Source organism: Salmo trutta, chromosome 20 (genome assembly GCF_901001165.1).
Source record: "Salmo trutta chromosome 20, fSalTru1.1, whole genome shotgun sequence".
Classification (NCBI taxonomy): Eukaryota; Metazoa; Chordata; class Actinopteri; order Salmoniformes; family Salmonidae; genus Salmo; species Salmo trutta.
In genome coordinates, this window is record NC_042976.1 from 51,934,357 (window position 1) to 51,960,938 (window position 26,582).

At 41.8% G+C, this 26,582-nt stretch overlaps 1 protein-coding gene across 3 annotated transcripts in view; it reads left to right on the forward strand.

Annotated features, from left to right (window-relative positions):
- The first annotated feature begins 450 nt into the window (after positions 1-450).
- tmtc4 (transmembrane O-mannosyltransferase targeting cadherins 4) overlaps positions 451-26,582 on the forward strand; it is a 56,258-nt gene continuing 30,126 nt past the window's right edge. Inside the window, exons 1-12 of one of the 3 annotated variants that reach the window (XM_029703659.1) lie at positions 451-902; positions 1,124-1,327; positions 3,384-3,499; positions 10,007-10,223; positions 11,515-11,602; positions 12,135-12,235; positions 12,552-12,644; positions 19,031-19,192; positions 21,516-21,718; positions 25,584-25,758; positions 25,989-26,120; positions 26,349-26,428. In XM_029703659.1, coding sequence (XP_029559519.1) covers positions 1,166-1,327; positions 3,384-3,499; positions 10,007-10,223; positions 11,515-11,602; positions 12,135-12,235; positions 12,552-12,644; positions 19,031-19,192; positions 21,516-21,718; positions 25,584-25,758; positions 25,989-26,120; positions 26,349-26,428 — 1,529 coding nt within the window. In that variant the 5' untranslated portion in view covers positions 451-902; positions 1,124-1,165. The remainder of the gene's footprint in view (positions 903-1,123; positions 1,328-3,383; positions 3,500-10,006; positions 10,224-11,514; positions 11,603-12,134; positions 12,236-12,551; positions 12,645-19,030; positions 19,193-21,515; positions 21,719-25,583; positions 25,759-25,988; positions 26,121-26,348; positions 26,429-26,582) is intronic. The other 2 variants (XM_029703660.1, XM_029703661.1) reach the window with 2 other exon arrangements.

Below are 26,582 nucleotides of genomic sequence, written 5' to 3' on the forward strand. Positions count from 1 at the left end.
ATTTTTGACATTGGGTGTCCTGGAGGGCAGGTCGTTTCTTCCACATTGTAGGCAAATGTTTTCTGCAAAAGAGTAACTGTTATGTCATAACAAAGTTCAGAATATCAAATATTCTGCATTCTTATTTACATCCATATTCCAAAATCAAAGACCTATATTCAGAGACCAAATGCCATTAGACATTGTATAGGCTAATTGAGTTTTGTTTTTAGATTAATTGCAGGTGCTAATAGGCTGTCAGGACCATCAATTGTTCAAAAACTTAAATGGAAAGATATTGCAATACATACATTATTGGTAAAACATCTATTCATATATGTATCTAAGCTGTTAGCTGCATCTAAATAGAACTAGATATCTCAATTTCTACATTCCGTGGCCTTGTGTTGTTACGTTACCCAGTTGGTGTCACGTGACATCCACTTTCCTTCGTCATCATCCAAACTCATTCCACGCGCCAGCCAACGAGGAAGTACCATTCATGCATACAGTCGCGAGTTGTTTATTTACTAGATAGACAGACAGTGTTGACAAATTGTTAGTGGTGTACGTGACGGTCAACCTGCATTTCTCGCCGACTTTGAGTGTTTTCTTTCGGTGCATATGCAGACGTAGGAGATACATTTGTTGCCGCTAGCCGGCTAACAGCATCAGCTAACGTTAGCTAGCTAATAGTTAGCAAGCAGTATTTACTTGCCAAAAATTTCACTTGGCAACCTTTGCAATCATTTTAGTTAGCCTACAGGCTATATGAATTGGCTTTATTAGCAGTTGCTCTGATGATGCTTGTAACGAAATTACTTTAGTAAGATTAGCCAGCCAGCTGTAGTTAACTATAAAGCCGCTGCAATGGAACTCATACTTACGTGCACTTCCTCCAAAACGCCTTCCAATATAATGAGGTATGCATGTTCTACGTGCGTGTCCCTACAATTCCTGTAGCTTGCGAACAGACTATGTGAGGATATTTATACAATCGTAATATTGTACACATAACAATAGTTAACCAATATCTTCATTTCCTACAAGGTAAAGCCTAAAAAATATTGTAAGGAGTAGGCTATTGTTATTCTGCCACCAACACTAAAGTCTTATCACACCATTCCATGCCCATTTCCTGTAGGGAGTAGGTGATGATGCAGGATGACCAAAGACCCTATGCATCATGGCACAGACTGAAATTAATTGGGACCAACAGATACCTTTACCAAAGCTTTCCCCATTCCATGCCAAGATCGCTGTGGCACTAGTGGCACTGCTCTGCTTCATCAATAGCTATGATGGAGACTTTGTGTTCGATGATTCCGAAGCCATTGTCAATAACAAGGTAATAATCTACTTATCACATACTCACTACATGTTCCAAGGTACATCTTCAAAGATGCAGTGTCTATAAAAGCATGATCTATTCAAAGTCTGTATTTTGTGCATAATTTCAACAGAAGCTTAAAATAACCTCACAGCCACAGTACATACTGCATACAGTACAGCGTATACTTACAGTTGAAGTCGGAAGTTTACATACACCTAGGTTGGAATCATTAAAACTAGATTTTCAACCACTCCACAAATTTCTTGTTAACAAACTATAGTTTTGGCAAGTCGGTTAGGACATCTACTTTGTGCATGACAAGTCATTTTTCCAACAATTGTTAACAGACAGATTATTTCACTTATAACTCAGTGTCACAATTCCAGTGGGTCAGAAGTTTACATACACTAAGTTGACTGTGCCTTCATACAGCTTGGAAAATTCCACAAAATTATGTAATGGCTTTAGAAGCTTCTGATAGGCTAATTGACATCATTTGAGTCAATTGGAGATGTACCTGTGGATGTATTTCAAGGCCTACCTTCAAACTCAGTGCCTCTTTGCTTGACATCATGGGAAAATCTAAAGAAATAAGCCAAGACCTCAGGAAAATAATTGTAGACCTCCACAAGTCTGGTTCATCCTTGGGAGCAATTTCCAAATGCCTGAAGGTACCACGTTCATCTGTACAAACAATAGTACGCAAGTATAAACACCATGGTGTCATATCGCTCAGGAAGGAGACGCGTTCTGTCTCCTAGAGATGAACGTGCTTTGGTGCAAAAAGTGCAAATCAATCCCAGAACAACAGCAAAGGACCTTGTGAAGATGCTGGAGGAAACAGGTACAAAAGTATCTATATCCACAGTAAAACGAGTCCTACATCTACATAACCTGAAAGGCCGCTCAGCAAGGAAGAAGCCACTGCTCCAAAACCGCCATAAAAAAGCCAGACTACGGTTTGCAACTACACATGGGGACAAAGATCGTACTTTTTGGATTAATGTCCTCTGGTCTGGTGAAACAAAAATAGAACTGTTTGGCCAGAATGACCATCGTTAATGTTTGGAGGAAAAAGGGGGATGCTTGCAAGCCGAGGAACACCATCCCAACCGTGAAGCACAGGGGTGGCAGCATCATGTTGTGGGGGTGCTTTGCTACATGAGGGACTGGTGCACTTCACAAAATAGATGGCATCATAAGAAAATGATGTGGATATATTGAAGCAACATCTCAAGACATCAGTCAGGAAGTTAAAGCTTGGTCGCAAATGGATCTTCCAAATGGACAATGACCCCAAGCATACTTCCAAAGTTGTGGCAAAATGGCTTAAGGACAACAAAGTCAAGGTATTGGAGTGGCCATCACAAAGCCCTGACCTCAATCCTATAAAAAATGTGTGGGCAGAACTGAAAAAGCGTGTGCGAGTAAGGAGGCCTACAAACCTGACTCAGTTACACCAGCTCTGTCAGGAAGAATGGGCCAAAATTCACCCAGCTTATTGTGGGAAGCTTGTAGAAGGCTACCCGAAACGTTTGACCCAAGTTAAACAATTTAAAGGCAATGCTACCAAATACTAATTGAGTGTATGTAAACTTTTGACCCACTGGGAATGTGATGAAAGAAATAAAATCTGAAATAAATCATTCACTCTACTATTATTCTGACATTTCACATTCTTAAAATAAAGTGGTGATCCTAACTGACCTTTACTGAAATTAAATGTCAGGAATTGTGAAAAACTGAGTTTAAATGTATCTGTCTAAGTAAACTTTCGACTTCCCTGTAGCTCAGTTGCTAGAGCATGGTGTTTGCAACACCAGGGTTGTGGGTTCGATTCCCACGGGGGGCCAGCACAGGAAAAAAAAAATGTATGAAATTGTATGAAATGTATGCATTCACTACTGTAAGTCGCTCTGGATAAGAGCGTCTGCTAAATGACTAAAATGTAAATGTAAATATTCCAAGTCATACATGCACACATCAATGTATGTGTAAAAAATAAAATATATATCCCTAGGCATCTAAAGTTGTTTTTTGTCACATCTCTTTTCTGATGTGTCTCTCGCAGGACCTGAACCCAGCCACGCCTCTCAACAACATCTGGAGAAATGACTTCTGGGGAAGTAACCTGAGCAGCAACAACAGCCACAAGTCCTACAGGCCGCTCACTGTCCTCACTTTTAGGTAGGATACACACATGCATGCCATGAACTCATGTACGCACTCACAAGACTGTCCGCAAGGTAGCTCTGTCAATGTACAGAAAGACGGACAGATCTAAAAGTAGGATCACAGCTGCCTCAATTAACTGCCTCAACTTTTGTAAAGAACATAATGCCAACATGACCTTGGAATGTATTGATGGATAATTGTTGAAAACACGATTTGATTCTCTGTGAGGATGTCAGAGATGGGTCCCAAGTGCTATTCTTCTCTATAGAATTGCAATTGATAGGCGATGAATATGTACAGTATTTTACTTTTACTGGTTTCAGGATCTCAAAATTGCATTTTATTTTCCCCTGACATACATTATATATACAAAAGTATGTGGACACCCCTTCAAATGAGTGTATTCGGCTATTTCAGCCACACCCCTTGCTGACAGGTGTATAAAATCGAGCACACTGCCATGCAATCTCCATAGACAAACCTTGGCAGTAGAATGGCCTTACTGAATAGCTTAGTAACTTTCAACATGGCACTGTCATAGGATGCCACCTTGCTAACAAGTCAGTTTATCACATTTTTGCCCTGCTAGAGCTGTCACGGTTAACTGTAAGTGCTGTTATTGTGAAGTCGAAACATCTTGGAGCAACAACGGCTGGGCCGCAAAGTGGTAGGCCACACAAGCTCACATAATGGGACTGCCGAGTGCTAAAGAGTGTTGCGCTTAGAAATCGTCTGTCTGGGGTTGCAACAGTCACTACCGAGTTCCAAACTACCTCCGGAAGCAACGTCAGCACAAGAACTGTTCGTTGAGAGCTTCATGAAATGGGTTCCCATGGACGAGCAGCCTCACACAAGCCTAAGATCACCATGCACAATGCCAAGCGTCGGCTGGAGTGGTGTAAAGCTCGCCGCCATTGGATTCTGGAGCAGTGGAAACGTGTTCTCTGGAGTGATGAATCACGTTTCACCATCTGGCAGTCCGCCGGACGAATCTGTGTTTGGCGGATGCCAGGAGAACGCTACCTGCCCCAATGCATAGTGCCAACTGTAACGTTTGGTGGAGGAGGAATAATGGTCTTGGGCTATTTTTCATGGTTCGGGCCCCTTAGTTCCCGTGAAAGGAAATCTTAACTCTACAGCATGCAAGGACATTCTAGATGATTCTGTGCTTCCAACTTTGTGGCAACAGTTTGGGGAAGGCCCTTTCCTGTTTCAGGATGACAATGCCCCCGTGCACAAAGTGAGGTCCATTCAGAAATGGTTGTCGAGGTCAGTGTGGAAGAAGTTGGCTGGCCTGCACAGAGCCCTGACCTCAACCCTTCACAATTCTAAACCAAACTGCTATTCATTTTGTTGCTCATATTTGGACTCATCACATCACCTATTACAACCAGATCTGGGTTCAAATACTACTTTAAATCTCTAAGTTACCTTCACATACATTTGAAGTACACTGAACAAAATGTTCAACGCAAAGTGCAACAATTTCAAAGGTTTTACTGAGTTACAGATCATATGAGGAAATCAGTCAATTGAAATAAATGCATTAGGCCCTAATCTATGTATTTCACATGACTGGGAATACAGATATGCATCTGTTGGTCACAGATACCTTAAAAAATTGTAGGGGGGGGGGTCAGAAAACCAGTCAGTATCTGGTGTGACCACCATTTGCCTCATGCAGCAGGACAAGTCTCCCTAACGTAGAGTTGATCAGGCTGTTTATTGTGGAATGTTGTCCCACTCTTCAATGGCTGTATGAAGTTGCTGGATATTGGTAAGAACTGGAACACGCTGTCACACACATCGATCCAGAGCATCCCAAACATGCTCAGTGGGTGACATGTCTGGTGAGTATGTAGGCCATGGAAGAACTAGGTCATTTTCAGCTTCCAGGAATTGTGTACAGATCCTTGCGACATGGGGCCGTGCATTATCATGCTGTAACATGAGGCGATGGCGGCAGATTAATGGCACGACAATGGGCCTCAGTATCTCGTCACGGTGTTTTATCAAATTGCTTTTGATAAAATGCAGTTGTGTCCTACAATCAGCATGACAATTGCACGCTCCCTCAACTTGAGAAACTTGTGGCATTGTGTTGTGTGACAAACCTGCACATTTTACTGGCCTTTTATTGTCCCCAGCACAAGGTGCACCTGTGTAATGATCATGCTGTTTAATCAGCTTCTTAATATGCCACACCTGTCAGGTGGATGGATTATCTTTGTAAAGGAGAAATGCTCACTAACAGGATGTAAAATAATTTCTGCACAATTTGAGAGAAATAAGCTTTTTTGTGCGTATATAAAATGTCTAGCATCTTTTATTTCAGCTCATGAAACATGGGACCAACACTTTACATGTTGTGTTTGTATTTTTTGTTCTGTATAAATATTCAGATATACAGTACCAGTCAAAAGCTTGGACACCTACTCATTCTAGGGTTTTTCTTTATTTTTACTATTTTCTACATTGTAGAAAAATAGCGAAGACATCAAAATATGAAATAACACATGGAATCATGTAGTAACCAAAAAAGTGTAAACAAATCAAGATATATTTTATATTCTTCAAATTAGCCACCCTTTGCCTTGATGACAGCTGTGCACACTCTTGGCATTCTCTCAACCAGCTTCATGAGGTAGTCACCTGTAATGCATTTCAGTTAACAGGTGTGCCTTGTTAAAAGTTAATTTGTCGAAGTCATTTCCTTCTTAATGCGTTTGAGCCAATTCGTTGTGTTGTGACAAGGTAATGGTGGTATACAGAAGATAGCCCTATTTGGTAAAATATCAAGTCCATATTATGGCAAGAACAGCTCCAATAAGCAAAAAGAAATGATAGGCCCATCATTACTTTAAAACATGAAATCCAAATTGAGATGTTTGGTTCCATCTGCTGAGTCTTTGTGAGATGCAGAGTAGATGAATGGATGATCTCCACGTGTGTGGTTCCCAGCATGGAGGAGGAGGTGTGATGGGGCTTTGCTGGTGACACTGTCAGTGAGTTATTTAGAATTCAAGGCACACTTAACCAGCATGGCTACCACAGCATTCTGCAGTGATATGCCATCCCATCTGGTTTGCGCTTAGTGGGACTATCATTTGTTTTTCAACAGGACAATGACCCAACATACCTCCAGGCAGTGTAAGGGCTATTTGACCAAGAAGGATAGTGATGGAGTGCTACATCAGATGACCTGGCCTGTACATTCACCCGACATCAACCCAATTGAGATGGTTTGGGATGAGTTGGACCGCAGAGTGAAGGAAAAGCAGCCAACTAGTGCTCAACATATGTGAAGCTGGTTGAAAGAATGGCAAGCGTGTGCAAATCTGTCATCAAGGCAAAGGGTGGTTACTTTGAAGAATCTGAAATATAAATATATTTAGATTTGTGTAACACTTTTTTGATTACTACATGATTCCATATGTGTTATTTCATAGTTTTGAAGTGTTCACTATTATTATACAATGTAGAAAATAGTAAAAATAAAGAAAAAAACATGAATAAGTATGTTTCCAAAGTTTTGACTGGTAATGTATTATCAAGTAAGTACACAATGTCCCATTGTATCTCAAGCTAAGCCAATTTGATAGTCCATTTAAACTCAGTTTTTCACAATTCCTGACATTTAATCCTAGTAAAAATTCCCTGTCTTCGGTCATTTAGGATCACCACTTTATTTTAAGAATGTGAAATGTCAGAATAATAGTAGAGTGAATTATTTATTTCAGCTTTTATTTCTTTCATCACATTCCCAGTGGGTCAGAAGTTTACATGCACTCAATTAGTATTTGGTAGCATTTCCTTTAAATTGTTTAACTTGGGTCAAATGTTTCGGGTAGCCTTCCACAAGGTTCCCACAATAAGTTGGGTGTAACTGAGTCAGGTTTGTAGGCCTCCTTGTTCGCACTTTTTTCAGTTCTGCCCCATAGGATTGAGGTCAGGGCTTTGTGATGGCCACTCCAATACCTTGACTTTGTTGTCCTTAAGCCATTTTGCCACAACTTTGGAAGTATGCTTGGGGTCATTGTCCATTTGGAAGACCCATTTGCGACCAAGCTTTAACTTCCTGACGGATGTCTTGAGATGTTGCTTCAATATATCCATGCCATCTATTTTGTGGTGCACCAGTCCCTTCTGCAGCAAAGCACCCCCACAACATGATGCTGTCACCCCCGTGCTTCACTGTTGGGATGGTGTTCTTCGGCTTGCAAGCCTCCCCCTTTTTCCTCCAAACATTAACAATGGTCATTATGGCCAAACAGTTCTATTTTTGTCTCGTCAGACCAGAGGACATTTCTCCAAAAAGTACGATCTTTGTCCCCATGTGCAGTTGCAAACCGTAGTCTGGCTTTTTTATGGCAGTTTTGGAGTAGTGGCTTCTTCCTTGCTGAGTGGCCTTTTAGGTTATGTCGATATAAGACTCATTTTTACTGTGGAAATAGATACTTTTGTACCTGTTTCCTCCAGCATCTTCACAAGGTCCTTTGCTGTTGTTCTGGGATTGATTTGCACTTTTCGTAACAAAGTGCAAATCGTAACAAAGTTTTTTTCTGGGGTCTTGGCTGATTTGTTTTGATTTTCCCATGATGTCAAGCAAAGAGGCACTGAGTTTGATGGTAGGCCTTGAAATACATCCACTGGTACACCTCCAGTTGACTCAAATTATGTCAATTAGCCTATCAGAAGCTTCTAAAGCCATGACATAATATTCTGGAATTTTCCAAGCTGTTTAACCTCTGGACGGGCTGGACGGACATCCAGCGAAAAATCCTATCGCCATTTGCATAACAAAATGTAATATTTTTATTTTTTCAAATATAGGACTATTTTATATCGTTTTATAGATACACCTCTCCTGAATCGAACCACATTGTCCGATTTCAAAAAGGTTTTACAGCAAAAGCAAAACATTAGATTATGTTAGAGGAGTATATCGTAAAAGTAGCCACATAGCCATTTTCCGACCAACCACATGCATCACAAATAACCAAAAAACAGCTAAATGCAGCACTAACCTTTGACAATCTTCATCAGATGACACTCCTAGGACATCATGTTACACAATACATGCATTCTTTTGTTCGATAAAGTTCATATTTATATATAAAAACAGCATTTTACATCGGCGCGTGACGTTGACTAACTATTTTCCCTCAAATGCGTCCGGTGAAACAGCGCTACAATTTACTAAATTACTATTCGAAAACATTTTTAAAATGTAATATTGTCATTCTAAGATTTATAGATTAGCATCTCTTGAAAGCACCTGCAATGCCAGATTTAAAATAACTTTACTGGGTAATCACACTTTGCGATAAAAGGGGATGCGATACTCAGAAAAATAGGCTAGCAATACAGGTCAGTGCCATCTTGGAACAATCGCATATCAAATCTAGTCTTGTATACTATTGTCAATAATCCCTTACCTTTGATTATCTTCATCAGAAGGCACTTCCAGGAATCCCAGGTCCACAACAAATGTATTTTCGTTCGAAAAAGTTAATCCTTTGTCTTCTTGTTAGCGCGTTCTGAAGGCTGCACCAAAAGTATCGTCGTGCGCGGGACTCCTCTCTTACCAAAATGGATTTTTTTTTAAAATTTAAGTTCGTTCAAACATGTCAAACGTTGTATAACATAAATCTTTAGGGCCTTTTTCAACCAGAGATCCAATAACATTCAAGGGGGACGATTGCATTGTCTTTCAAAACGTTTCGAAAGGGGAGGGTAGCCAGGGGCGCCGGCGTCATAATGGTGATGGTCCTCCCCATGTGACCACGTTCCACAGACTCTCTTTCTGTCAGTTTTCACAGTAGAAGACTCAAACCACATTGTAAAGACTCGGGACATCTAGTGGAAGCAATAGGAAGTGCTCAATGAACCAAAGCTCACGGTGTGATTTATAGGCAAAGTGATGAAGTTGAGTCCGCAATTCAGAATTCCACATCCTGTTACGATCTGTCTCGGGGTTTTGACTGCCATATGAGTTCTGTTATACTCACAGACACCATTCAAACAGTTTTAGAAACTTTAGGGTGTTTTCTATCCACAAGTATTAATTATATGCATATCCTAGCTTCTGAGTTTGAGTAGGAGGCCGTTTAAAATGGGAACAAATTTTTTTCAAAAATCGCTCTAGCGCCCCCTATCCTAGGCGACCGTCAAGAGGTTAAAGGCACAGTCGACTTAGTGTATGTATACTTCTGACCCACTGGAATTGTGATACAGTGAATTATAAGTGATATAATCTGTTAACAATTGTTGGAAAAATTACTTGTGTCATGCACAAAGTAGATGTCCTAACCGACTTGCCAAAACTATAGTTTGTTAACAAGAAATTTGTGGAGTGGTTGAAAAACGAGTTTTAATGTCTCAAACCTAAGTGAATGTAAACTTCCCACTTCAACTGTACATGTATGTACTTTGTTGTTATCATTGTGTATTATTGATATCCATTTTTCAAATCTGTTTGTTGAATTCATGCTGTCATCTCTTTTATTATGGACCCAGGCTCAACTACCTCATGGCTGGTGGGCTGCACCCAGTAGGCTTCCATGTGCTGAACATCGGCCTGCACAGTCTCATATCAGCGCTGATGATCGACATGTTCTCCATACTGATCGGTGGCTTGGCATACGATGGGAATGGGAACAGGCTCAACCACGCACCCAAAGCTTCTCTCCTGGCTGGTCTTCTCTTTGCAGCGCACCCCGTTCACACCGAAAGCGTAAGTAGACAAACATTGTATGGGATGGAGGGATGTAGGAAATAGTGAAAACACACAGACTGGTACTATGAAGCAACCATTGTTGCGTGGCTATCACATAATATTTGTTTGTTTTATTGCGATTGACTGAAATGAGAGGCGGAGACCTATGAGATGGATACTGTGCGCAAATATGAAAAGTGGGAGTCTTGGGGATTGAACCCGGACCCATCACAAGGGGCAATGCATAGTCCGGAGTCGGCAGTGCTGTTACCAAAACCAAACTCCGGCACTGGAGCTATGATGACACTGGGTTGTTAGCTCAATTGAATCAGAATGGACTAGAAGGGACGTCCTTAATCAGAGCAATGTTCCGTGGTGGATAATCGTGTAATGGCGGCCATATCTGGTGTACCATTTGATATGTAAAATTTTGAACTGATAGACTTTGTCCAATTCTATGATTCCCCCTCTGGCAAACAATATTTCTTCACTTACTTTCCAAAATAATAACAGCCTCCCATCACTACATGTGTTCCAACATCCGCGGGTGTTTGTTGTATTAAACATGCGTTAGAGCCATGCCAGGAACAAAGGCCCATCTCAATCGGAATGTGCATCGGAAAGGTGTGCGTTTTGAGCGAGGCCCAGACTATTAAAAGCTTATTCATACCCGGTGGTGGTGTGTGAGGGCTGCGTTGCCCGGCTGGAGGGCTGCACCCCCCCTGCTCTCGGCTGGCTTTAATCAGGGAGGGCAAGGGGCTGAGGGAGACCTGGGGGTGGGAGCGGGCAGACCTCAGACCCAAGGCCTGCTGCATGTATCAAAGGAGATAGCCCCCAGGATCCCAGGACGTATGCAGTACACACTATGCAGACACAGTATAAATCATACACACACTATATGTAATATACTCTCTCTCTCACACACCGACAGAAAGGGGGAGAGAGATACACACACACACAGCGACAGAGAAGGACACACACACACACACATGCACTGCACACACAGGCCAGTAATGAGACTCCTGCGCTGGATATTAGTTGGTTGCTGTCAGTAAGGCTGTTATACAGTACAGGAGCAGATACAGGAAGAGAGTGTATTTGCGTTATTACGTTTGATCATGTGCAGGTTGTTAAAATATACATTCCGACTCTCTGTTGGCTGACACAGTTGCCTTCATCTGATAATTTCTGCTCTACCAGAAGTGTCCAAGGGCAGATTAGATAACAGATGTAGATTTTTAACTGGACATGTCAAATGACGGAATTCTGTCTCTCATACAGCAGTTACACCCCTCTTTCTCTGTTTCAGGTGGCAGGGATTGTAGGCCGGGCAGACCTACTCTGTGCACTGTTCTTCCAGCTCTCCTTTCTGACCTACTGCAAAGCCTTCAGAGGAGGTAGGTTGTGTATGCATTAAGGATGGTGTGTCATGGTTGCTTGAATGTATACAGAGAGAGTAAGAACATGCATCACAGCTATAGGCAATGTACACAAGTCTCATTCATGTTTTCAGATTCCCTAAGTTAACATAGTTGATATGTCTTGGAGGTATATATATTATACACTAACACACACACACACACACACACACACACACACACACACACACACAGTATCAGTCAAAAGTCTGGACACACCTACTCATTCAAGGGTTTTTCTTTATTTTTACTGTTTTCTACATTGTAGAATAATAGTGAAGACATCAAAACAATGAAACAACACATATGGAATCATGTAGTAACCAAAAAACGTGTTAAACAAAATATTACATTTTTGAGATTCTTTAAAGTAGCCACCCTTTTGCCTTGATGACAGCTTTGCACAGTCTTGGCATTTTATTGTTTGAATATTTAATGCAGAAACCATTTTATCGTTTGAAATATTTAATTTATGAACTACGTCTCACTCATCTATGGATGTCTTCTGCAGGTAGGGAAAACGAGGAGAAGTTTTCCATCCATTGGATTGCTGTGAGCCTCTTGCTGTGCGCTGCGGCCATGCTCTGCAAAGAACAAGGCATCACAGTCCTGGTAGGGGCGTCAAAACATCCTCACTTTACTTCTAAATAAATGCGACCTAGTAGCCGCTTTTATCCAAATATTTAGTATGTGATCCCTGCGATAATTAAACCCACAACCTTGGCATAGCTAGCGCCACTCTCTTGATGGTCATATACAGTACATTGTGTTAATGACTAAGCTTGTGTAATGGAAGCCAAATACATTTGTAGCCTATATTTAACTCTTGTGAACTCGACCCAGCAATTATCTGATGAAGATGTCTGTCGCTGGTTTACATTGTGCTTGAATGTCTAATCTCTAATGTTTCTTTCTTCTCTTCTCTCAGGGGGTGAACGCTGCCTTTGATGTCCTTCTGATCTGTAATGTAAATGTCTACGAACTGAGCCAGAGGTTGTTCCTCAGGAGGAAAGCAGAAGACGTGAGTAACTAGCATACTACTTACAATGCCCAATACATGTTTTCATTCTATAAGGTATGCTAGTGTGGACATTGGAACAGTGACATTCGCTAGGGTTGGGCGGTATCCAGATTTTCATAAATTCATAATGTTCTTGTACCATACTGGGATGTATGGTATTACCGGCACTGCACACAAGGGGCGCTATTTCTTTCCAAACGTAAAAAATATACACTACCGTTCAAAAGTTTGGGGTCACTGAGAAATGTCCTTGTTTTCCATGAAAACATACATGAAAAGAGTTGCAAAATGAATAAGAAATATAGTCAAAACGTTGACAAGGTTATAAATAATGATTTTTAATTGAAATAATAGTGTCCTTCAAACTTTGCTTTCATCAAAGTATCCTCCATTTGTAGCAATTACAGCCTTGCAGACCTTTGGCATTCCAGTTGTCAATTTGTTGAGGTAATCTGAAGAGATTTCACCCCATGCTTCCTGAAGCACCTCCCACAAATTGGATTGGCTTGATAGGCACTTCTTACGTGCCATACGGTCAAGCTGCTAACACAACAGCTCAATAGGGTTGAGATCGGGTGACTGTGCTGGCCTATCCATTATAGTCAGAATACCAGTTGACTGCTTCTTCCCTAAATAGTTATTGCATAGTTTGGAGCTGTACTTTGGGTCATTTGGCTTTGGCTTTTTCTTTGCAACTCTTTGCCTAGAAGGCCAGCATCCCGGAGTCTCCTCTTCACTGTTGTCGTTGAGACTGGTGTTTTGCAGGTACTATTTAATGAAGCTGCCAGTTGAGGACTTGTGAGGCATCTGTTTCTCAAATAGACACTCTGACGTACTTGTCCTCTTGCTCAGTTCTGCACCGGGGCCTCCCACTCCTCTTTCTATTCTGGTTAGAGACAGTTTGTTCTGTGAAGGGAGTAGTACACAGCGTTGTACGAGATCTTCAGTTTCTTGGCAATTTCTCTCATGGAATAGCCTTCATTTCTCAGAACAAGAATAGACTGACGAGTTTCAGAAGAAAGTTATTTGTTTCTGGCCATTTTGAGCCTGTAAACGAACCCACAAATGCTGATGCTCCAGATACTTAACTAGTCTAAAGAAGTTTTATTGCTTCTTTAATCAGCCCAACAGTTTTCAGCTGTGCTAACATAATTGCAAAAGGGTTTTCTGATGATCAATTAGCCGTTTAAAATTATAAACTTGGATTACCTAACACAACGTGCCATTAGAACACAGGAGTGATCGTTGCTCACAATGGGCCTACGTAGATATTCCATTAAAAGTCGCCGTTTCCAGCTACAATAGTAATTTACAACATTAACAATGTCTACACTGTATTTCTGATCAATTTGATGTTATTTTAATGGTCAAAAAAATTGATTTTCTTTCAAAAACAAGAACATTTCTGCGTGACCCCAAACTTTTTAATTGTAGTGTATATTATGCTAACAAAGTACCCGCGAATTCCCATAGCAGGCGCTAGATAAATGCTAACAAGCGCAAATGTATTAAAAACAAAACTGATATCACATTTACATTTACACATTTGGGGCGGCAGGTAGCCTAGTGGTTAGAGTGTTGGACTAGTGACAGAAAGGTTGCAAGATCGAATCTCCGAGCTGACAAGGTAAAAATCTATCGTTCTGCCCCTGAACAAGGCAGTTAACCCACTGTTCCTAGGCCGTCATGGAAAATAAGAATTTGTTCTTAACTGACTTACCTAATAAAATAAAAAATTGTTAAATGTAAAAAAAAATTAAACATAAGTATTCAGACCTTTACACAGTGCTTTGTTGAAGCACCTTTGGCAGCCTTGAGTCTTCTTGGGTATGACGCTACTAGCTTGGCACACTGGTATTTGGGGAGTTTCTCCCATTTTTCTCTGCAGATCCTCTCAGGCTCTGTCATGTTGGATGGGGAGCATCGCGGCACAGCTTTTTTCAGGTCTCTCCAGAGGTGTAAGATTGAGTTCAAGTCCGGGCTCTGGCTGGGCCACTCAAGGACATTGAGACTTATCCCGAAGCCACTCCTACGTTGTCTCCCCAAATACAGGTGTGTCCTTAGGGTCGTTATCCTGTTAGACTGGGGCGATTGTTCACCTTCCGAGGTCCTGAGCGCTCTGGACAGGTTTCCATCAAGGATCTCTGTACTTTTCTCTGTTCATCTTTCCCTCGATCTTAACTAGTCTTCCCGTCCCTGCCACTGAAAAACGTCCTCACAGCGTGATGCTGCCACCATTATGCTTCACCGTAGGGATGGTGCCAGATTTCCTCCAGATGTGACGCTTGGCATTCAGGCCAAAGAGTTCCATCTTGTTTTCATCAGACCAGAGAATCTTATTTATCATGGTCTGAGAGTCATTAGGTGCCATTTGGCAAGCTCCAAGCAGGCTGCCATGTGCCTTTTACTGAGGAGTGGCTTCCGTCTGGCCACTCTACCATAATGGCCTGATTGGTGGAGTGCTGCAGAGATGGTTGTCGTTCTGGAAGGTTCTCCCGTCTCCACAGAGATACTCTGGCGCTCTCTCAGTGACCATCGTGTTCTTGGTCACCTCCCTGACCAAGGCCCTTCTCCCTCGATTGCTCAGTTTGGCTGGTCGGCCAGCTCTGGGAAGGGTCTTGGTGTTTCCAAACTTCTTCCATTTAAGAATCATGGAGGCCACTGTATTCTTGGGGACCTTCAATGCTGCAGAAATGTTTTGGTACCCTTCCCCAGATCTGTTCCTCGACACAATCCAGTCTCGGAGATCTATGGACAACTGTCGGACCTTACATAGACAGGTGTATGCCTTTCCAAATCATGTCCAATCAATTGAATTTACCACAGCTGGTCTCCAATCAAGTTCTAGAATCATCTCAAGAAGTATCAATGGAAACAAGATGCACCTGATCTCAATTTTGAGTCTCATGGCAAAGGGTCTGAATATTTACGTAAATTAGGTATTATTTTATTTATTTGTAAACATTTCTAAGAAACAGTTTTTGCTTTGCCATCATGGGGTATTTTAAAGTAAGACTTTAACGTAAGAAAATGTGGGAAAATGGAAGGAGTCTGAATACTTTTCGAATGCTCTGGGCTAGCTAGAAAACTAGCAAACTAAATGCATAGCCGGAGCCCTGAGCTGGAGAAAATGTATTTGGCACTTCTTACGTAGTTAACTTATAGTTATAAGATATTTAGCTGGCAAACATTAGTAGTGAATTTAAAGTGTAAACTGATCAACTCTCTTGGGCTGCTCAACAGTGGATCGTCAACGTTTGCTCCATTAGCTTTTTGTAAAGAAACATACACTTATGTAACTGGCTCAATTGAATATTTCAGCAACATTTTTTGTACGGTATTTAAAATCATACCGTCGGTAGAATGAAGGTTTGGATTTTGTAACGTAGCCATTGTAACATAATTTCACCATATACTCATATAACCATGTAAACCATCCATACTAAGCCCTCTGAGTCTAACTAGAGCCCGAACGATATGGGATTTTTAGTTTTTCCGATTTTAGAGAGTGGAAATATTAATCGATAACTGATATGTGCAGATTTCTTTTTATTTTAGCTGAAATTTAAAAAAAACATCCGTACAAAAGATACTCAACGTTGATTTCTTACATTTGAGGAAAGAACATTAATGTAATAATTTAGGAGCACCAGAAAGAGATTTTTTTATGTAAAAATTGTGTGTTACTTTAATCTAGTGAAAGGAGGATAAACTGCACTGATTCCATCATCAACAAATAAATGCCTAGGCTCTGAAGAATGAGCTGCCTCATGCTAGCCAGCTGGAAAACAACGACAGGACACATTTTCAGTGTATTAGTATTTAGCTATGTTTTCATCGATTGTAAGGCTGTAGCCACTGAATTCTGGTAATCACTTGAAAGGAAAAACAACTGTTGTCTTTGTGCTATCTGGGATCCTTGGGACCTCCAAACAAGTGTTTAGTGTAATGGTTCAGGTTTAGCGTAGGGACGTCCCAAGGATTCTTGATACTACTAAGCTTCAGTGAATGGCATCAAGAACTCTCACACAGCTAGTTAGATGGCTGGCTAGCTAGCACTTGTCAAGGAAAGAATTATCAAAATCAAAAATCAAATTTATTTATATAGCCCTTCGTATATCAGCTGAAATCTCAAAGTGCTGTACAGAAACCCAGCCTAAAACCCCAAACAGCAAGCAATGCATGTGAAAGAGGCACGGTGGCTAGGAAAAACTCCCTAGGAAAAAGTCCCTAGAAAGGCCAAAAACCTAGGAAGAAACCTAGAGAGGAACCAGGCTATGAGGGGTGGCCAGTCCTCTTCTGGCTGTGCCGGGTGGATATTATAACAGAACATGGTCAAGATGTTAAAATGTTCATAAATGACCAGCATGGTCAAATAATAATAATCATTGTAGTTGTCGAGGGTGCAACAAGCACGTCCGGTGAACAGGTCAGGGTTCCGTAGCCGCAGGCAGAACAGTTGAAACTGGAGCAGCAGCATGGCCAGGTGGACTGGGGACAGCAAGGAGTCATCATGCCAGGTAGTCCCGAGGCATGGTCCTAGGGCTCAGGTCCTCCGAGAGAAAGAAAGAAAGAGAGAAAGAGAGAATTAGAGAGAGCATATTTAAATTCACACAGGACACCGGATAAGACAAGAGAATACTCCAGATGAAACAGACTGACCCTAGCCCCCCGGCACATAAACTACTGCAGCATAAATACTGGAGGCTGAGACAGGAGGGATCAGAAGACACTGTGGCCCCATCCGATGATACCCCCGGACAGGGCCAAACAGGCAGGATATAACCCCACCCACTTTGCCAAAGCACAGCCCCCACACCACTAGAGGGATGTCTACAACCACCAACTTACCGTCCGAAGACAAGGCCGAGTATAGCCCCCCCAAAAAAAAAAAAAATTTGCGATTGGCGAAACGTGAATTTGAACCAATCCCTATCAAGTGACAATGCATCCATACATCAAAACGTAGCTACAAAGTGCTACTTTGTAAACTGCAAAGTTATTATTTTTTTGTGTGTCTCAGAAAACATTTGAATGACAGAGCTTGAGGAATAAGCTTCTCAAAGAACAAATATAACACTAGATTTCGCTGGCTTCACTAAAGGGCATTAACGTTACCACAGAGCTGAATGTTCTTAGCACTGCTCTTACTTTACATTTGGGTGTACCATCAATTGTCTGTCAAGACACCTGACACCCTACCATGACACTTCACGTAATGGTATATGCCCAGAGTGCATTTCTGGCCAGCTCAATAAAGTGGTAGCAGTAAGACTAAGAGTTAGTTCACAGTTGTTCACTCTCCTCTCTGACTTAAGGTATCTTCATGCTTCCCAGCTGAAACAGTTTGGAAGTGTTTGTGCGTATATTATGATGACATTTTGTGCCGTTTTTGTACTTTTCGGGCACAAGCCATCTTTTCTCGAGGCAAGCCGAAGTCTACGCCCTTTCGTCGGTGATTGGTCAACAGTAGGGATTCTTCAAGTCTTTGTTGTCATTCAACGAGAGATGACTCGTTTTCATTCAGTTTTTCTGCAACAAACATCTTAGTTAATGTAAAACTGAGGGACGAAGATCTCTGCAAAAACATCAAAATTAATGAGAGATTTCTTGAGTTATCGTAGATTAATTCTGACTATTTTGAGGAAGTGTATACTAGCTACAGCGTTTCAAAATGGACAAGTACTACTATTGCCGCCCTCAAGACAAATAATGAAATGCACAATAAAGTCAAATTCTATGAACTACTACTTTCTCCGCATCTTACATACGTCCTTTCCAATGGATCAAACGGCGATACAAATACATCAGTAAAAGGATAATATCGTCTGATAATATTGGTCGGGCTCTACCTCTTACACTAATTATGTTGCGTTTCGTGCTACACTACTGTATATGCCCTTATGTTATACTAAGGAAGTTGTATTTCCGTAGCTAGGGCTGACAGTAAGGGTTTGTGAAAAGCAGAATCAACAACCTCTGCATAATAATAACAGTGGCTTTGTGAGAATGAGAAAGTTCACAGTTTGCCATTGTTATGTAAATGAAGGCTGAAAAGTACCAGTTGCTTGGCTTTGACCCAAAGTGAGAGCATGTCCGGTGGAGCCATGGTCGAGTGAGAGACATGTCGGCCCCGCGTAGATGGAAAAAAATGTCTGAGCCTTTTGGGTAAAACACTGGGGTAAATCCTGCATGGAAATGCACCAGAATAGCCTTCTAACATGTACTGATCATGTACCCTATGGTTATGGTTAGGTAAGTGTACTTAATTTGGACTCGGGCTGTTGTTGTTGTTGTGGACTCCTCTACACTGAATGATGCAAACATGATTAGTTTTGCAAGATGCAGGAATTATTACTATGTTTGTCTGGTGTGTGTCGTGTCAGGTGAGTGAGCGGGTGAAGACGGGCCTCCTGATCCGATTGGCTCTGCTGGCTATGGGCGGAGCCTCCCTGCTGTACGCCCGCTGGAGAATCATGGGAACTGGGCCCCCCGCCTTCACTGAAGTAGACAACCCAGCATCCTTTGCAGAAAATGTCTTTCTCAGAGTGAGTCATGTTTTACCTATTTGAATGATACTGGATGGAGTATGTAGGTTAAATAACGACTCTTATGGTAATTTGTAATCTCACCCTCCTCTATGGAAGGAAATTATTTTTGGGGTTTTGAATTGTCTTTTTAGGACGTGCTCTTAATAGTTGAAAACATCTATCACCGCGCAGACCTCTATAGTAGTACACCAATCTAGAGGTCGGCCGATTATGATTTTTCAACGCCGATACCGGTTATTGGGGGACCAAAAAGCCGATACCGATTAATCGGCCGATTATTTTCTATTTTTTCCCCCCTAATGACAATTACAACAATACTGAATGAACACTTATTTTAACTTAATATAATACATCAATAAAATCAATTTAGCCTCAAATAAATAATGAAACATGTTCAATTTTGTTTAAATAATGCAAAACAAAGTGTTGGAGAAGAAAGTAAAAGTGCAATATGTGCCATGTAAGAAAGCTGTTTAAGTGCCTTGCTCAGAACATGGGAACATATGAAAGCTAGTGGTTCCTTTTAACATGAGTCTTCAATATTCCCAGGTAAGAAGTTTTAGGTTGTAGTTATTATATTATTATAGGAATTATAGGACTATTTCTCTATACAATTTGTATTTCATATACCTTTGACTATTGGATGTTCTTATAGGCACTTTAGTATTGCCAGTGTAACAGTATAGCTTCCGTCCCTCTCCTCGCTCCTACCTGGGCTCAAACCAGGAACACATCGACAACAGCCACACTCGAAGCAGCGTTACCCATGCAGAGGAAGGGATCAACTACTCCAAGTCTCAGAGCGAGTGACATTTGAAACGCTATTAGCGTGCACCCGGCTAACTAGCTAGCCATTTCACATCGGTTACACCAGCCTAATCTTGGGAGTTGATAGGCTTGAAGGGGTGGGTATAATTTGTGGAACGTTCCAACAGGAATCTGTTCCAAAAAACGTAAAGTAAAAGGTTGCCAACCAACAACGCATACAAAGTAGCAACGCATACAAACCTAGCTAACTAGCTGCCGAATTGGCATCAACTCACCACGTAGCTTATTCTTAATGTTTGTCCATAGGCAAACAGACATGTGAGGACAGACATTTTTCGGAATAAACGTGATGAGTGAAAAACGCAATGAAATGGACCACTCCCTACCCGGTATCTTATTCTGCCGCTATACAACTTTGTATGCGTTGTTTTTTGGAAACCTTGTTATTTACGAAGTTTTTGGAATAGATTCCTGTTGGAACGTTCCACAAATTATACCCATCCAGGTTGAAGTCATAAACAGCGCAATGCTTGAAGCACAGCGAAGGGCTGTTTGAATGAATGCTTACGAGCCTGCTGCTGCCTACCACCGCTCAGTCAGACTGCTCTATCAAATCATAGACTTAATTATAATATAATAAACACACAGAAATACGAGCCTTGGGTCATTAATATGGTCGAATCTGGAAACTATCATCTCGAAAACAAAAGTTTTTTTCTTTCAGTGACATACGGAACCGTTCCGTATTTTATCTAACGGGTGACTAAGTCTAAATATTCCTGTTAGGCATTGATATTTATGGTTAGGTACATTGGTGCAACGACAGTACTTTTTTCACAAATGCGCTTGTTAAATCAACACCCGTTTGTCGAAGTAGGCTGTGATTCGATGAGAAATTAACAGGCACCGCATCGATTATATGCAACGCAGGACACGTTAGATAAACTAGTAATATCATCAACCATGTGTAGTTAACTAGTGATTATGTTAAGACTGATAGACTTATAAAAAACTAATGCTAGCTAGCAACTTACCTTTGCTTCTTGCTGCCCTCGCGTTACAGGTAGTCAGCCTGTTAATCCTTGTGGAGTGCAATGTAAGGCAGGTGGTTAGAGCGTTGGACTGGTAACCGAAGGTTGCAAAAACGAATCCCCCCTGAACAAAGCAGTTAACCCCCGTTTCTAGGCCGTCATTGTAAATAAGAATGTGTTCTTAATCTGACTTGCCTAGTTAAATAAAGGTGTAAAAAAATAAATAATAATAATTGTCAATTCGGTGGCCAAAAATACCGATTACTGATTGTTATGAAAACTTGAAATCGGCCCTAATTAATCGCCCATTCCGATTAATCGGTCGACCTCTACACTAATCATAATCGTATCAATCCATTGATTGTCTGTGCTTTTTTATTTGAAATGTTCTTATTTTTTCCCTCCCTCTCTCCCTCACACTCTGCCATCTCGCTCTGCTCTCTCTCTATCCCTCCCTCCCTCCCACTCTCTCCCTCCCCTCTTTCATTCTCATCCCCTGTCCTGTTCTGTGTGATTGGCAGATAGTCAACTATAATTACTACTACTCATTGAATGCCTGGGTGCTGCTGTGTCCCTGGTGGCTGTGTTTTGATTGGTCCATGGGCTGTGTGCCCCTCATTAAGTCAGCGTTTGATTGGAGGACGGCCTGGCTGCTGCTGCTCTGGTGCTTCCTGATAGGCTTGATAAGCCAAGCCTTATGCTCACAGGACAGCCAGAGGAGGAGGTAGGAGAGAGCTCAGCCGACACGTGTGCGCGCACACACACACACACACACTGTTGTCAAGATAAAACATGTTTGGTTACAATGTTGGTTACTCAGTTATGAACAGTGGATCGAATGTGACTCAAGCATCAACTCTGATCACTTTATAGAAACATTCAGAATAATTTCAGCTGACTTACAACTGTATATTACACAGTATGTCTATTTGTTGTAAGTATTATGTAACAGTGTTTTTTAGGGATCCAAGCAGTGAAAAGAACAAAGGCCAGCACACTGAATATGCTCTGATGAAGGTCCTTTGAAATGTTGCCAATAAAGGTGGTAATTGGAAGCATATATAGTGTGCAGGCCTTTCTGTTTTTTTCTACTATTCTTCATTAGTCCAGTGTTATGTTTCCACTTCCACCAAGTTTTTTTTAAAATGATTTCGGTATGACCATGAACACAAACCATGACCTTTTCTATAGACTGGTGAAAGCAGTGAAACACCCACCCACCTCTTCCTTCTCACGTCCTGATCACTGCAGACCCTCATTCAAATAATAGGTGTGAGTTCAGGTGGGCCGACCAAAAGTGGTGAAGGTAGGCAACAACACGTCCGCCCCTCTGATCCTCAACATGGGGGCCCCCTGTACTCCCTGTTCATCCATGACTGCGTGGCCACACACGTCTCCAACTCAATCATCATGTTTGCTGATGACACAACAGTGGTAGACCTGATTACCAACAATGATGAGACAGCCTACAGGGAGGAGGTGAGAGCCCTGGCGGAGTGGTGCCAGGAAAATAACCTCTCCCTCAACGTTAACAAGATGAAGAAGCTGATCATGGACTACAGGACAGTCGAGAGAGCACATTGACGGGGCCGCAGTGGAGAGGGTCAAAAGATTCAAGTTCCTCTGCATCCACATCACTGACAACCTGAAATGGTCCATTTACACAGACAGTATTGTGAAGAAGACGCAAAGGCACCTCTTCAACCTCAGGAGGCTGAATAAATTTGGCTTGGCCCTTAAGACTCTAAAGAACGTCTATAGATGCAGCATTGAAAATATCCTGTTGGGCTTTATCACCGCCTGGTATGGCAATTGCACCGTCTGCAACAGCAAGGCTCTCCAGTAGGTGGTGCGGTCAGCCAAACACATCACCGGGGGGCACACTGCCTGCCCTCCAGGACATCTACAGCACCTGGTGTCACAGGAAGACCAAGAAGATCATCAATCACCCGAACTACGGCCTGTTCACCCTGCTACCATCTGGACTGAGAAACTGCTTATCTCCAGGCCATCAGACTGTTGAACAGTCACCACTCGACCAATAAACGTTGATTTGATTTGGGCCTCTGTGCTTCAATGAACAAAGGAAAGGAGGGGTGCTCGATAAAGGTGTGAATCAGAAAAGACCGCTTGCGATTAAAAAAAAGAGTTTATCACAACTGTGCTTGGCTTTTCTAATAAATTACTATGTAAGTGAGGTCACATCAGTGTGTCTGCATGCACATCAGTGTGTCTGCACACAGGAACTTGGGATGGTGGCTACTATATAACACACTCTTGACAAAAGAGTTACCACTGGCAGGGCAGGATGGAACACACTTCACTCTTTCTACGCTGGACACACTCAAGTACTTAAGGTTGTTCTCACTGTGCATCCATGGCCACAGATACTTGAAAATCAACTGTCACATCAGATGTGTCTTACTGAGCTGTGCGAAGCAGGGGAGCTCTACTGGATGGTTTGTGAAGAGGGACAAAGCAGTGGATCTACATACCAGGGGCGGTATGGACAAGTACATTAGAGTGTCTAGTTTGAGAAACAGACGCCTCACAAGTCCTCAACTGGCAGCTTCATTAAATAGTACCCGCAAAACACCCGTGTCAACGTCAACAGTGAAGAGGCGACTCCGGGATGCTGGCCTTCTAGGCAGAGTTGCGAAGAAAAAGCCATATCTCAGACTGGCCAATACAAAGAAAAGATTAAGATGGGAAAAAGAACACACTCTGCACTGAGGAACTCTGCCTAGAAGGCCAGCATCCCGGAGTCGCCTCTTCACTGTAGACGTTGAGACTGTTGAGACAGATATTCCATAAAAAATCTGCTGTTTCCAGCTACAATAGTAATTTAAAACATGAACAATGTATACACTGTATTTCTGATCAATTTGATGTTATTTTAATGAACAAAAATGTGACATTTTTAAGTGACCCTAAACTTTTGAACGGTAGTGTATGTATGTATGTGTGTGTGTGTGTGTAGATATATATGTAGATATATATATATACGTGTAGATATAAATATATATATATTTAAAGATATATATCCCATCTCTCCCATCTATTTCTGGTAGCTTTTTTTCTATGCCATATCTTTCAAACTGTTTCAAACTCTTTCCAAAAAGTTATTTTTTCAATTTATTTAACCATTATTTAACTAGGCAAGTCAGTTAAGAACAAATTCATATTTACAATGGCGGCCTACTCCGGCCAAACCCTAACCAGGATGACGCTGGGCCAATTGTGCGCCGCCCTATGGGACTCCCAATGACGGCCGGTTGTGATACAGCCTAGAATCGAACCAGGGTCTGTAGTGACACTCTAGCACTGAGATGCAGTGCCTTAGACCGCTTTGCCACCCGTTTTACGGGCACAGTATGTTTTACATACCGTAAATTCTGGACTATAAGCCGCAACTTTTTTCCCAGGCTTTGAACCTCGCGGCTTAAACAATGACGCGGCTAATATATGGATTTTTCCCGCTTTCTGGCTGTGCCGGGTGGAGATTATAACAGTACATGGCCAAGATGTTAAAATGTTCATAGATGACCAGCACAGTCAAATAATTATAATCACAGTGGTTGTAGAGGGTGTAACAGGTCAGCACCTCAGGAGTAAATGTCTGTTGGCTTTTCATAGCCGAGCATTCAGAGTTTGAGACAGCAGGTGAGGTAGGTAGAGAGAGAGAGAGAGAGAGTCAAAAACAGCAGGCCTGGGATAAGGTAGCACGTCCGGTGAACAGGTCAGGGTTCCATAGCCGCAGGCAGAACCGTTGAAACTGGAGCAGCAGCATGACCAGGTGGACTGGGGACAGCAAGGCGTCATCAGGCCAGGTAGTCCTCAGGCATTTTTTGACAGATCCTAACTGGTATGTCAAATTTTTGATTGACACTTTTTAAAAACCTTTTTAACCAAGAAATGTTTTGTAAAGCTGAATGATATCTTTGTTTAGCAAATAGCAATTAAAGTGTACTTATTATAGGAGAGAAGAAGGACCCACTGACTCCGATACAGACCTTATATTGGTTAATCTCAAAATGTACACATACGATTTGTGGTTTCACTCGAAGTATTTGTACAATCTATAAATAGGAGTCGAAGACTATTAGAAAGAGACAGACCGGCGAAACAAAAAACATTATTAAAGTGGGGAAAGCACTTCTTCTCAGCCAAACTTTACCTTCCATTGCAGATTGTTAAGTGAGAGAGTTTTGCATAGCATACAGTAGCTGTTTTGTCAAATACAAAAGTTGAAGAAATGGCCTGGAAAGATTTGGTACGTGATTACGGAGAAGAACTGCAGACAGACCATTGTGAATAGCAACTGGAACCAATGACTTTCTTGCAGCAGAACTTTGGGGAGTTCACTTGTAGTATTGGATGACTGCACCTCATCTCAGGGTCTTCAACAACCTGATACACTGACATATGGTTTGCCCTTTTTTATGATCAGTTTGAGTTCATTGTCGGATGGGACTGTTCAAATACTAATCGATCAATTAAATCGCATGTAAGCTTTTTATAAATGGATTATGAATACTTTTTTCATGACATATTATAAAGTGTTACTTTGACCCTGTAAATCTTGTCAGGACGTTGACCCTGGGTCTAGTGCTTCTGGTAGTCCCCTTCCTGCCCGCCTGCAACATATTCTTCAGGGTTGGCTTCGTCATTGCAGAGAGGGTCCTCTACCTCTCCTCCGCTGGCTACTGTCTGCTACTGGCCTACGCCCTGGGACACTGCTGCGGCCGCTGGAGCAGACACAAGGTAGAGAATATACACACACACACATCCTCGCCCAGCTAAAAGCTACACATCACATACATTTGAGGTTCTCCCAATTTTCTTGTCACATGATCTAGTCTTTTGTTGGACATTGAAAAGAGATGGAGGATTTTAAGACTGTTAGGATGGAGCTGAATCAAACAGGGTTCACTTCATTGCCTTCACTTCATTGTCCTGGCGTAACGGATGGTCCTCAATCTTGTGTGTTGTAGGGTCTGCTCCGTGCCTCTCTGCTGGCCCTGCTATGTGTGTATGTGGCTCGCTGTGCCCTGCGCAGTCACCAGTGGCGCTCCGAGCAGAGCCTCTTCACCAGCGCCCTGTCAGTCTGTCCCCTCAATGCCAAGGTGGTGTCTGTCTGTCTGATGTGTCTATCTTTCTGGCTGGCTTGTCTGTCTGTCAGGATTACTGGTGCATCGATTGGTGTGTCTGTCTGTCTGCGTCTTTGTCAGACCATATTGGGTCCTCAAGCAGTCATGAAAATGATTCCCAAACTATTCAAAATAAGTTTGATTTTAATTTGATTTGTTTTTATTTATTTCGTTTTCACTTTTGCTGCCTCTTTCCCTCTCCAGGTGCATTATAATGTGGGTAAGAACCTAGCAGACAGAGGGAACACCAGTGCTGCCATCAAGTACTACAGAGAGGCAGTCAGGTACGAGTACTACAGGTTCACACTCTCAATATGAGTTTTTCTCTAGTTCTATAGTATGGCTCTTGGGTACGTGTAGGTTACATTCCAATGTCCATACTTGTATATCACTTACACCCAAAACATTGTTTCATACTAGGTGTTATGGTACTGTGGA